This window comes from Aquarana catesbeiana, linkage group LG01 (genome assembly GCF_042186555.1).
Source record: "Aquarana catesbeiana isolate 2022-GZ linkage group LG01, ASM4218655v1, whole genome shotgun sequence".
Taxonomy (NCBI): domain Eukaryota; kingdom Metazoa; phylum Chordata; class Amphibia; order Anura; family Ranidae; genus Aquarana; species Aquarana catesbeiana.
The window spans coordinates 61,957,018-61,970,839 of record NC_133324.1 but is presented as its reverse complement, the minus strand read 5'-3'; the positions used below and the strand labels follow the sequence as shown (position 1 = coordinate 61,970,839).

General features: G+C 43.1%; 1 protein-coding gene and 1 long non-coding RNA gene across 4 annotated transcripts in view; one reads left to right on the top strand and one right to left on the bottom strand.

Annotated features, from left to right (window-relative positions):
• Positions 1 to 13,822, bottom strand: part of ZBTB7C (zinc finger and BTB domain containing 7C) — a 317,489-nt gene that overhangs the window by 113,334 nt on the left and 190,333 nt on the right. Inside the window, exon 1 of one of the 3 annotated variants that reach the window (XM_073619285.1) lies at positions 8,435 to 8,894. The exons of 1 other annotated variant lie outside the window; for it this stretch is intronic. In XM_073619285.1, the coding sequence (XP_073475386.1) occupies positions 8,435 to 8,559 (125 nt within the window). In that variant the 5' untranslated portion in view covers positions 8,560 to 8,894. Of the gene's footprint in view, positions 1 to 6,558; positions 6,759 to 8,434; positions 8,895 to 13,822 lie in introns of those variants that run through there. One more of the 3 variants, XM_073619302.1, reaches the window with a different exon arrangement.
• LOC141131720 (uncharacterized) overlaps positions 1 to 13,822 on the top strand; it is a 112,194-nt gene that overhangs the window by 53,385 nt on the left and 44,987 nt on the right. The gene's annotated exons all lie outside the window — the stretch shown is intronic.

Here is a 13,822-nt window from a genome sequence, read left to right as displayed (position 1 = left end):
ATCTGTCAATTTCGGTTTCAGCCAAGTGCAGCCTGAAATTTCAGATTCAGCACCAATATTTGCATTTGGTGCACCACTACTCAGAACACAATCTCAGGCAATGTCATGGACGCATATGTGCAGCGGCTGATTAATAAAGCCCACTATTCTTACAGCTGATCAAATGCGTCATGTGATCAGAAAAAGGTTAAAGAATTTTACTGAGCCCCCCCCCCCCCTCCCCATTTTAATGAAATACAATACAGATACAATTTTTTTATAAATACCCATTGCATATTATTATGCAGTCTCCTGTGAAGCGCATTTGTGAGGTCAGGCACTGATGTTGGACGAGAAAGCCTTGATCGCAGTCTACATTCTAATTCATCCCAAAGGTGTTCTGTCGGGTTGTGGTCAGGACTCTGTGCAGGCCAGTCGAATTCCTCCTCCCCAAACTCGCTCATCCATGTCTTTATGGACTTTGCTTTGTGCACTGGTGCGCAGTCAAGTTAGAACTGGAAGGGACCATCCCCAAACTGTTCCCACAAAGTTGGGAGCATGAAATTGTCCAAAATGTCTTGGTATTCTGACACCTTAAGAGTTCCCTTCACTGGAACTAAGGGGCCAATCCCAACCCCTGAAAAACAACCCCACACCATAATCCCCCCTCCACCAAATGATTTGGACCAGTGCACAAAACAAGGTCCATAAAGACATGGATAAGCAAGTTTGGGGTGGAGGAAATTGACTGGCCTGCACAGAGTCCTGACCTCAACCCGATAGAACACCTTTGAGATGAATTAGAGCAGAGACTGCGAGCCAGGCCTTCTCATCCAACATCAGTGCCTGACCTCACAAATGCACTTCTGGAAGAATGGTCAAACATTCCCATAGACACACTCCTAAACCTTGTGGACAGCCTTCCCAGAAGAGTTGAAGCTGTTATAGCTGCAGAGGGTGGGCCAACTCAATATTGAACCCTACGGACTAAGACTGGGATGCCATTAAAGTTGCAGCCATCACAATACTTTTGACTATATAGTGCAGCCCTCAAAAATTCCACTCGCCTGCTCGAGTGGAATTTGAGGGCTGGTGAGGAAGAGCTGCCTGGGAGTGGGGGGGGGGGGGGGGGGGGGGGGCGAGCACCGCCAGCAGGTGGGGTTGAATGGGAGATTTTTTATAACTTAATTCTGCATAAAACATTTAAGTGTCATTTCATAAGATAATTTATGCAGGCGGGTTTAGGGGGTGGAATTAGTGGTGGGGCAAGGTCGGGGTTTGGTTGTGGCTAGTAGCTCAGGACTTGAAATTTTGAGCCCTGATATAGTGTTTATATATATATATATATATATATATATATATATATATATATATATATATAATATAGTGCATGTGTGTGTATATATATATATATATATATATATATATATATATATATATATATATATATACACATATAACATATTACATCTCTCTCTCTCTCTCTCTCTCTCTCTCTCTCTCTCTCTCTATATATATATATATAGATATAGATATAGATACATAGATAGATAGATAGATAGATAGATAGATAGATAAGATAGATAGATAGATAGATAGATATATACACACACACACACAGTATATATAATCAGTTTTACCTTCCTAAGGTTTTGCAATTCTGTCCAACCTGTCCTGGGATTTACACAGCTCTGCCACACAACAGACCTGATATTTCTCTATTGCAGTTAAGCCACACAGCTAGGTCATCTCCCCACCCCCATCCTGTGATTGGTTAGAAAAGGAGCAGCAAAAGTGCTCTTGTACAGGGGATTACATGCACTGAAGTCAGAGTCGCACATTTAAAAAAAGTTGTGTTTAAAATAAATTTAACATTCAAAAATAGTAACTCTATTTTTGGTGTTTTTTAATATTATTTTCTCCCACTGAGCAGAAAGTGACACTAGGTTACATTCCTCTCACCTTTGTTGTGCTGTATGTATATACAACATGCCTCGGGTGCTAAAATAATGAACTCCTGTGCGCATGTGTGGGTGTTACATCATCCTAGTCCACCCAATCAGGGAGGCAGAAGATGCCTACCCAGGAAGAAGACCGGGCACACATACTGGAAAATGAGTTTGCAGTCACCACAATGCTGTAGGGTGAGTATTGTGGATTGTAGTTATGCTTTAAGAGTGACTTTTTTTATTTCATATTATACTTATCTTAGCTGTTCGTCCATTAAAACTGCATGTTATTGTAGGAAATATCCTTCCCACTGGTCACCGATGTAGGAAGCATTCCTCCCACTAAAAGTGCATGTACATTTGCATTCTGTGCAAAAAGGGTACAATCAAATGTTCCCATGCTACAGTATTCTCTGCAGATTGAATGTATGAATGAGAAAAAAATACTGCTTTACGGCCACTAGATGGCTCTGAGGAGCATACTCATTTCCTATGACAGTCAGCACCATCTAGTGGAGATATTGCAGTATTTTTCCCATTCCAGTATTTTTCCCATTCGATCGCAAAAGAAAACATTGCCTGAGAACATTTCGATTTTACCCATTTGCACAGGACACATTTACATTTTCCATGCAAAAAAAACAGCTGTGAATTGTGATTTTTTTTTTTTTTAATGAATACACCCCTTAGGGCCAGATTTACATGAACAAAAAAAAAAAAAAAATACCACAGAGTTAAAAAAAAAAAAATTCTAGCCCTCTTAGCTACAACATATGTTTTAAAGAAATGAGACATGCAACAATGTCATTTGTTTCTCCAATAAAAATTGTTTTGTAAGTTAAAACTTAAAAAAAATGAAGAAGAAGAAAAAGGAGGTGGATTGTAAATATTTTAAAAGATCCCAGAACTGGATTCAACTGCCGGGAGGAAGAATTGTACCGGATTCGCCCTTCTCTGAACTCAGTGCCCACACCATCCATTCTGGAATATCTCATATTTATCTGGATAGGAAAGATAAGGGTGTCACACTCCCAGCACACTGCAAGGAGCTCATGGCGGAATGTAATTGTAATTGTCAGATGGGCTGCTCAGAGACACCATTTGACATTGGCCTGAGGGTGACCTGAGGGCAACCAGGGTCTCAACATGCCATATCAGGCCAGAGGATCTGAGCAGAAATCTATCTGATTGACCTTTCTTTCTGTATAGAGAACCATTTCAGAGATTGTTATTGGTTGTTATAGTGCGACAAATATTGTACAATTGTGAAAAAATAATAAACAGAACATTGCCACCCTGCAGCTAACGTATGGGAAGGGATATACGGTGTGATTTATAGATGCCAAAAGAATTGTGCCATCTAGTAGGGGAGAAGGAAGGAAGCAAGAAAGGAAGAAGGAAGGAAGAAAGGGAGAAAGAAAGAAAGAAAGAAAGAAAGAAAGAAAGAAAGAAAGGAAGGAAGGAAGGAAGGAAGGAAGGAAGGAAGGAAGGAAGGAAGGAAGGAAGGAAGGAAGGAAGGAAGGAAGGAAGGAAGGAAGGAAGGAAGGAAGGAAAGAAAGAAAGAAAGAAAGAAAGGAAGGAAGGAAGGAAGGAAGGAAGGAAGGAAGGAAGGAAGGAAGGAAGGAAGGAAGGAAGGAAGGAAGGAAGGAAAGAAAGAAAGAAAGAAAGAAAGAAAGAAAGAAAGAAAGAAAGAAAAAAAGAAAGAAAGAAAGAAAAAAAATCCATAGATAACCAAATCAAATTAATTTTGGCTACAAGAGCAACAAAGAACATCCACAAATATACATTAAAAAGCCATCACAGAAAACAAGACTTATGATATTTCTATAACCTTTAGAATATTAGGAAGGAAGGAAATCTATAGATAACAAAATCAAATTAATTTTGGAAACAAGAGCTACAAGGAACATCCACAGTATTTTCATTAAAAAAAGCCATCACAGAAAATGATACCTTATGATATTTCTATAACCTTTAGAATATTTGGAAGGAAGGAAGGAAGGAGGGCAGGAAGGAAGGAAGGAAGGAAGGAGGGCAGGAAGGAAGGAAGGAAGGAAGGAAGGAGGGCAGGAAGGAAGGAAGGAAGGAAGGAAGGCAGGAAGGAAGGAAGGAAGGAAGGAAGGAAGGAAGGAAGGAAGGAAGGAGGGCAGGAAGGAAGGAAGGAAGGAAGGAAGGAGGGCAGGAAGGAAGGAAGGAAGGAGGGCAGGAAGGAAGGAAGGAATGAAGGAAGGAAGGAAGGAAGGAGGGCAGGAAGGAAGAGGAAGGCAGGAAGTACAGTTAAGAAGGAAGGAAATCCATAGATAACTAAAATCAAATAAATGTTGGCTACAAAAGCTACAAGCAACATCCACAAATTTACATAAAAAAGCCATCACTGAAAACTAGACCTTTGATTTTTCTTCAACCTTTTGAATATTTGACTCTGTGATAGCCCCGTTTTTGGCAAAAAAAAAAAAATGAAGGGGCACTTGGCTGAAATCACTGCTGAAGTCAGTATACTGTACATCCACAGGATTACATTACAGGGAATCAACTGTTATGTTAAAAACTATGGGAACCATCCTAATTCCAAAGAGCATCTCTACTCAGAGCACTGCCCAGTTCCCTGATGGCCATGGCTGCTTTGCTGGGTAGAGCTTCTTTACCCCGTCAGGAGGTCAACCAGGCTGAGAAGTTTTTAACCTCCTGGTGCCCAACCAGTGGCCCAACAGCCACATAGGCCCTTTAATACTTGTTGTCCAGCCCTGGGACCCCAGCGGTCAGTAGTGGAAGCACTGATTTGGAAAGGGACTACTATGGCAGTGATCTTCAGCAGTATCTTAAGACATGTTCCCAGACTCTGTTTTGTATCCTGCAGTGTGTCTCTAGTTTCCAACCACACCTGTAGCATGCCCACAGTTCTCAAACCCATCTGTAGCATATCCACAGTCTCCAACCACAACTGTAGCAAGTCCACAGTTTCAAACCACACATGTAGCACCACCAATGAGGAAGGAACCTTTCCCACTTACCACCAAGGTAAGGTAGCATTCTTCCCACAGAATAACCAATGTAAGGAACATTTTTCCCACTGACCACCACTGTAAGGAGCATTTTTCCCAATGACCACCAATGTAAGGAGCATTCTTCCCTCTGAGCCACCAATGTAAGAAACATTCTTCCCACTGACCACCAATATAAGGAGCATTCTTCCCACAGAGCCACCAATGTAAGAAACATTCTTCCCACTGACCACCAATGTAAGGAGCATTCTTACCATAGACCACCACGTTAATGTACTGTGAGCTGTAGATAAAGTAATTATTAGCAAGGGTTAGATCCTGATTCTTTGAGGATCGAAAACGACTGCCATTTTGACTCCTTTAACTGGACTAAATGAATGAACGTTTCGGAAACGAAAGCTTTCCAAATAAAATCTAACCATGTATGACCAGCATTAGAAACATCTAAAACAGCCATTATCAACTAGGATTCCTTGGCACGCTAGGGTTCCTCCAGAAGTTACCAGGGGTTCCTTGAGCGGTGGCTAATAGACCTCCCATCTAATGTTGCAATATATTTATCTAATGTTGCCTTCATAAATCTAAGCTCATGACCACATAGCAGTTGCATGACACCAATGATCGGTAAAGCTGTCTGTAAAGGTGGCATTCTAACCACCACACTAAGGAAGGAGACTTTCTTCCCAAAGGCCACCAATGAAAGGTGCTTTTTTCCCCGCTGGCACCAATAAAAGTGGCAATTGTTCCATTGGCCATCAATGTAAGGGACATTCTTCCCTCTGACCACCAATGTTAAGGGCATTCTTTTCACTGGCCATCAATAAAAGACACATTCTTTCCACTGATTTTTCCCATTGACCATCAATGTAAGAAGAAATCTTCCCAATGATCACCAACATAAGTTACATTCTTCCCACTGACCACCAATGTAAGGTACATTGTTCACATTAACCATCCATGTAAGGGGCCTTCTTCTCAATAGCCATCAATTAAAGGTGAAATCTTCCCACTGACCACAATTTTTACATTTTTCCCATTGACCACCAATGTAAGAAGCAATCTTCCCAATGACCACCAACATAAGGTACATTCTTCCCACTGACCACCAATGTATGGGGCATTTTTCTAATTGGCAATCAATAGAAGGCGCATTTTTTGGACTGGCCATCAATGTAAGGAACATTCTTCCCACTGGCCACCAATGAAAGGAGCATTCTTCCCACTGACCACCAATTTAAGGATTATTCTTCCCACTGACCTCCAATGTAAGGGGCATTCATCTCACCAGTGTTGCCAACCTACGAGATTGAAATTTACTGGCACGACACCCAAATTTTCCTGGCACAGCCAAGTTTTTACTGGCATTTCCAAAAATTACAAAATTACAGTTTTAAGTGCAAATTTTAGTATTTAGGCTACAAACAAGTACAATATGCAATTAGCAATGTGATTTAAGGTAGATACTAGTTCAAAAAACATATTTCTTATTTTGTTTTCGATATAGTAAGTAGCTCAGGGACAGGAGGGCAAGAAATTAGAATAGGAAGGCACACACACACACACACATGAAGTTGACTCTCTGACACTGACAGCAGTGTGCAGCAGCACAGATGATGCTGACTTCTCACCGGCATGACACCTCCCCTCCTAAGTCACAGTGACAGTCTCTCTCCAAGCCAGGTGGTCCCTTCAGTCCATTCCAGTCTAAACAGCACTGACAGTCCCACTCCTGACCTGCCCTGCTCCTTTCCTGCAGACCCACACAAGAGGCTCTGGCTGCTCTGCTTGGCTCCCTTGCACCAGGACATCACACGACACACTCAGGCACCGCCTTCACCACAGCTGGCCGAACACACTGTAGCAGGCACTTGGATGGTCTCGGCCGGCTCTGGACCGGGTCGAACATCACAGCAGTATTTTTTACTGGCAACTTTTTCCTTTTACTGGCATTTACTGGCAGGAGAAAATTGCCTGTTTTTTACTGGCTGCCAGTAAAAATACTGACGGTTGGCAACACTGCATCTCACTGACCACCAATGTAAGGATTATTCTTCCCACTGACCTCCAATGTAAGAAACATTCTTCCCACTGACCACCAATCTTAGGAACATTCTTCTCACTGACCACTAATGTAATGAGCATTCTTTCCACTGACCACCAATCTTAGGAACATTCTTCCCACTGACCACCAATGTAAGGAGCATTCTTCCCACTGACCACCAATGTAAGGAGCATTCTTCTCACTGACCACCAATGTAAGGAACATTCTTCTCACTGACCACCAATGTAAGCAACATTCTTCCCACTGACAACCAATGTAAGGAGCATTCTTCTCACTGACCACCAATGTAAGGAGCATTCTTCCCACTGACCACCAATGTAAGGAGCATTCTTCCCACTGACCACCAATGTAAGGAACATTCTTCTCACTGACCACCAATGTAAGCAACATTCTTCCCACTGACAACCAATGTAAGGAGCATTCTTCTCACTGACCACCAATGTAAGGAGCATTCTTCCCACTGACCACCAATGTAAGGAACATTCTTCCCACTGACCACCAATGTAAGGAACATTCTTCTCACTGACCACCAATGTAAGGAGCATTCTTCCCACTGACCACCAATGTAAGGAGCATTCTTCCCACTGACCACCAATGTAAGGAGCATTCTTCCCACTGACCACCAATGTAAGGAACATTCTTCTCACTGACCACCAATGTAAGCAACATTCTTCCCACTGACAACCAATGTAAGGAGCATTCTTCTCACTGACCACCAATGTAAGGAGCATTCTTCCCACTGACCACCAATGTAAGGAACATTCTTCTCACTGACCACCAATGTAAGGAGCATTCTTCTCACTGACCACCAATGTAAGGAGCATTCTTCTCACTGATCACTAATGTAAGGAACATTCTTCTCACTGATCACTAATGTAAGGAACATTCTTCTCACTGACCACCAATGTAAGGAGCATTCTTCCCACTGACCACCAATGTAAGGAACATTCTTCCCACTGACCACCAATGTAAGGAGCATTCTTCCCACTGACCACCAATGTAAGGGACATTTTCCTCATGACCCCCAATGGACTAAACTTAGCAGGCATTCCCTGAGACATGAAAATTGTTTCAAAGGTTTGTTTTTGTTTTTTTAAATAAAATTACCCCTTCAAATTTAAATTTACCCTTTAAAGCTCCTTTGGCTGCTGGGACTGAAAGCTCTCAGGGCAGCAATAACAAAACGCATCTATAAAAAAAAAAAAAAAAAAAAAAAGAAAACGATCTCGGATTGGCTGCCGCGAGTTCTGCCACCTTGTACATTTTTTGATCTCACGAGCTGAGCTCCGGGAGAACTGTCATCCTCCAATTCTATACCATGCAGAAGAATAGCAAAGACCTTTTCTTTATTTTTTTTCTCTTTGTATCTCTCAGAGAGCCGTCGTCGCAGGCACAGAAAGAATCGAAAAAATTGGAGCAAAAAAGAAGCTTTTTCCACTGACCTTTTCCTGCGTCCGTTGTGGCAGGCGGCGACTGCAGAAGTGCTGAATTGATGTAAAAAAAGTAGGAAAAAAAAAATATCAGGCAGGCTGCTGTGGGGTGGGGGGTGTGGACTGCAAATTGTCATTGATTTGTATGAAGAGAGCTCTGCTTCCTAGGAGTGGTTTGAAGAATGTACTCCCACCACTCCCTGTAAACCAAAACTATTTGGCATGGAGCCTCGCCAGTCCACCTGTACAAGGAAGCTGGGCTGTGCGGCTGGCACCCTCTACCACCTTTATCAGCGCGCCTTCCCTGCGCCTCGCTCAACTGGTTCTTCCTTTTTTTAGTTCTTTTTTTTTCTTTTTAACCCTTTTTTTGGTTCGTCGACGCCTAGACGTCCAGACCAAACGTCGGATACCTCGACGATAACTCATTTGCCGATCTAAAAATAACCCGGTCCTACAAAACACGGGAGGTTTAAAGGTAATAGTTACCAAAATTGTATTAAAAGAAAAAAAAATTAAAAGAAAATAAATTGTAAAAAAAAAAAGTACTGGTCATTAAAAATGCTCATAAAATCGGTGCCTTATTTTATTGTATTTTTTTATTTTACTTGTACAAACGTATCATTAAGCTCCGTTCACACAGGGGCGTTTCGAACTTTGGGCAGAACTGGCGCGATTCTGCCCACGATTTTAAAAACGTGCTGTTAAAACGTCAAATCGCGCATCAGTTCAATGGCACCTAAAAAACATGGTGACATTCTGCCGCAACTGTCACGCGACAAATCCCGCAAAACCAAATCGGGGGGGAGGGGGAGATGCGGGTCTCCCCAAAAAAGTTCCTTTTTGGAGCGACACGCATCGCGCAATTCGTCACACCACATTTTTTTTTTTTCTTTAACGTGCCATTGAATTAAATGGCACCTGAACAAGCTGATGTGCGATATGACATTTTAATAGCGCGTTTTGAAATTTTTGAGATCGTGGTCATTAAGCTCCGCGATTCTGCCCACGATTTCAAAACGCGCTGTTAAAACGTCAAATGGCGCATCCGTTTAATGGCACCTAAAAAACATTGTGTGAATTCTGCCGCAACTGTCGCACGACAAATCACACAAACCAAATCGGGGGGGGGGGGGGGGCGATGTGGGTCACCCCAAAAAAAAAAAAAGGTTCCTTTTTAGGAAACACGCGTCGCGCAATGCGTCACGTGGCAGAATCACACCACATTTTTTTTAGGTACCATTGAAATAAATGGCACCTGAACAAGCTGATGTGCGATTTGACATTTTAACAGTGCGTTTTGAAATCGTGGTCATTAAGCTCCGTTTACACACGGCGTTTCGAACTTTGGGCAGAATTTGCGCGATTCTGCCCACGATTTCAAAACATGCTGTTAAAACATCACATCGCACATCAGTTTAATGGCACCTAAAAAACATGGTGCGATTCTGCCGCAACTGTCGCACGACAAATCACGCAAAACCAAATCGGGGGAGGGGGGTGATGCGGGTCGCCCCAAAAAAGCTCCTTTTTGGGCAACACGCGTCTCGCAATGCGTCGCATGGCAGAATCACCCCACGATTTTTTTAGGTGCCATTGAAATAAATGGCACCTGAACAAGCTGATGTGCGATTTGACATTTTAACAGCGCGTTTTGAAATCGTGGTCATTAAGCTCCGTTTACACATGGCGTTTCGAACTTTGGGCAGAATTTGCGCGATTCTGCCCACGATTTCAAAACATGCTGTTAAAACATCAAATCGCACATCAGTTTAATGGCACCTAAAAAACATGATGCGATTCTGCCGCAACTGTCGCGTGACAAATCACGCAAAACCAAATCGGGGGAGGGGGGCGATGCGGGTTGCGATTTTATGAGCATTTTATATGACCAGTACTTTTTATAGAATCTTTTTTTTTTTTCATACAATTTTGGTAACTATGATCATTAGGTACCTTTTAAAGAGGAAATAAACCCTGATGGGTTTTACTTCCTCTTTTTTCCCCTGCATAGTACAAGCATAATGGGCGAGTGTGCATCGCATACTAGCCCATTATGCTGCACTGACCTGCAAATGAAGCCTGAAATGTCCCTGAGGTTCCCGCTGGTGGCCGCCTCCATCTTCACCCCTCTTCCTTCCGGGGCCGTGGACTCCAGCTCTGTGACTGGCCGGAGTCGCGTGACGTCACTCGCACGAATGCAGGCGGGAGCCGACGGTCAGGGCACTGGCCCTTTAGAAACGGCACGATCGTGCCCTTTCTTCAGTTCGCATGCGTAGATGACGTCGGCACAAACGTATATGGTAAATATCTCCTAAACCATGCAGGTTTAGGAGATATTTCCAGTACCTACAGGTAAGCCTTATTATAGGCTTACCTGTAGAGAAAAGTGGTGTGTAAGAGTTTACAACTACTTTAAACCACCTGTGTATCGCCACGATTCTGCCTGCGATTAAAAATACAGAGCCTAGGCCACATTCACATTTGTGTGATCTGCCATGCCATTTTGGACATCAAAGTCTCATGACAAGTCGCACCCCATTCTTTTCAATGGCACCCGTTCAAATCGGTGCAACTTAAAGTCGTAGCGACTTTGAAAAGATGCCTGCACTACTTTGGCGTGACTTTTGAGGCGACTTAGATCCACTGAGTGTAAAGTCAGATCACAGTCTCACCGAAAGTCCCATCAAAGTCGTGCTCTGTTCACACGTAGGCGATTGGAATCACCACAATTCTGGCAACAATTCCAGAGAGAAACCCGAGATGCATTTAATAAATCGGACGTTCTTTTGGGTGACACGCGTGATTTGGTTTAAGGGATTGCAGTGTGATTTGTCACGTGACAATCGCGGCAGAATCACACCACGTTTGGGGTGCCATTAGTTATTCCTGGTTCACATCGGTGCCATTTGGCATGCGACTTGACATGTCAAATCGCATGCCAATTCGGTGGCAATTGCCGGCAATGGCACCATCCTAATCGGTGCAATGCCACACTTGCGGCGACGCACCGACTTCCAAAAGTAGTCTCTGTACTACTTTTTGGCGATTTTGGGGTGCAATTTCCATTGACATCTGTGCAAAAACCCGCACAGATGTCTCTGAAATCGTCCCCGAAATCGGGACTGACATGCGGGAATGAAATCGAGTTCAGCTGAACTTGCACGATTTCATTCCCGCACTCAGTGTGAACCTAGGCATAACCTAAAAAAAATAAATTCGGATCCTGTTCCCTTACAGCGCAATGTGCTTGTGCTGTGTAATTTGGCCCCCTGTATTACCTGAAATACCTGGCTGATCCTGCCTGGTTCTGCACCCCTCCCCCTTGTAAACTGACCACGGTGTATCATGGCTGCTGAACCCTGACATTGTGGTCAGTTTACGTGCCTCCGTCACCCGCAGCTCTTCTGTCTCTCCTGTCCTCCTCTCCCCTCTCCCTCCCTGCCTGTTGGCTCCTGTGTCAGGGACACCTATTAGCAAATGTAGGTAGGCATAGGACACACCCCCTGCCACGCCTCTTTAAAGGAGAATTATACAAAAAAATTAAAAGAAATTGGATGAAAGGTTTAGTACTGTGAATTACTTTTTGAAAGATAAATAGTGCATTTTATATACATCTATATAGATCAGACCAAAATGAGGGACAATTGAGGAGGAAAGAGGGAGAGAGGGACATTGCTCCAAATTAGGGACAGTCCCTCGAAATCAGGGACAGTTGGGACCTATGGTTTATAGTCCTCCTTGTCTCCTAAGGCTATGTCCCCCTGTGTGTGGGTGTTTTATTAAAGTAAGCCTTCCTTTACCCTATCTCAGAGCGCAGATCACCGCTTACATGACCCGCCGACTCTCTCCTCCTCCCCTCCAGACTGACATCAGCGGGGGAATCTCGTCCCCACCTGCTGCATCTGCCAGGCGGGGAGAGGAGAGAGGCGGCGAGTCAAATGAGCGGCGTTCGGCGCTTTGAGATAAGGTAAAGGATGGCTTACTTTAAAAATGAAACACAAACACAGGGGGACATATCCTTAGGAGACAAGGAGGATTATATAAACCATGAAACACGGGTTAACAAACACTTTAACCACTTCAGCCCCAGAAGAATTTACCCTCTTCCTGACCAGAGCACTTTTTGCGATCGCTTTAACTGACAATTGCGCGGTCGTGCGGCATTGCACCAAAAAACAATATTGACGTCCTTTTTTTTTCCCACAAATAGAGATTTCTTTTGGTGGTATTTGATCACCTCTGCGGTTTTTATTTTTTGCGCTATAAACAAAAAAGAGCAATAATTTTGAAAAAAAAGCAATTTTTTTTACTTTTTGCTATAATAAATATTCCCAAGAAATATATTAAAAAAAAAGTTTTCCTCAGATTAGACCAATATGTATTCTTCTACATATTTTTGGTTAAAAAAAATCGCAATAAGCGTATATTGATTGGTTTGTGTAAAAGTTATAGCGTCTACAAAATAGTGGATAGATTTATAGCATTTTTATTATTATTTTTTTTAAATTAGTAATGGCGGCGATCTGCGATTTTTAACTGCGGGCACGGCCACGGAGCACGCGGTGGGCGCGCGCGCCCACAATGCCGTGATTTAAAGGGGACGTGCCTGTACGTCCATTTGCCCAGCCGTGCCATTGTGCCGACGTACATCGTCATGCGCTGGTCGGCCTAGTGGTTAAGAAATAACTGCATCACAAATGCGTTTTTCCGTGACCTTGGAAATCGCAGGCAGAATCGCATTTCCACCCGCGATTCCAATCGCCTATGTGTGCCTGAGTGTTTCGTGAATATGCGCAAAATCGTGCTTTGTTGTGTGCATTTTTAGGCTGTATGCATAGAGCAGTCCATTAATTTCAATGTGCGACAAATGTGCCAAAAACGGCCCACATATCAGAAAACTCTCATGCAACAGGAAAATGCTCAACAAACACATCAAAAGAGTGTAGAGCTTAGCTTTGTTTTGTAACCGTGCGTTTTTGACGTGTTTGTCAAATGTTTTTCTGGATGACTTTCTGATAAAAGTTCACTTTTCTAGGCGGCAGAGAGGTGCCCAGCCCCCCTTCTTTCCGCTGCTTCCAGATTGTTTCCAAACTTACCCGAGCCATCGGAAACCGATCCGATGTGGCCAATGGCTAGGCAGGAAGTTGAGCGAGGACAAGATAGCCCCCACTCAGCTCTATGCCCTTGGAGGACCGGAGCGATGTCTGATGTCACTTCCTGTTCTCGGGCTTACAGAGATGATTTTTTTTTTTTTTTTAAGTCAAAGTGCCTTTTTTTTTTTTTACAGGTAAATGAGAGATTGGGGGTCTTTTTGACGCCAGACCTCTCGATAAAGTGGACCTGGCATGCTTATTTCTATTACAAGGGATTCCTTGTACTAGGAATAAAAGTGATAATAAA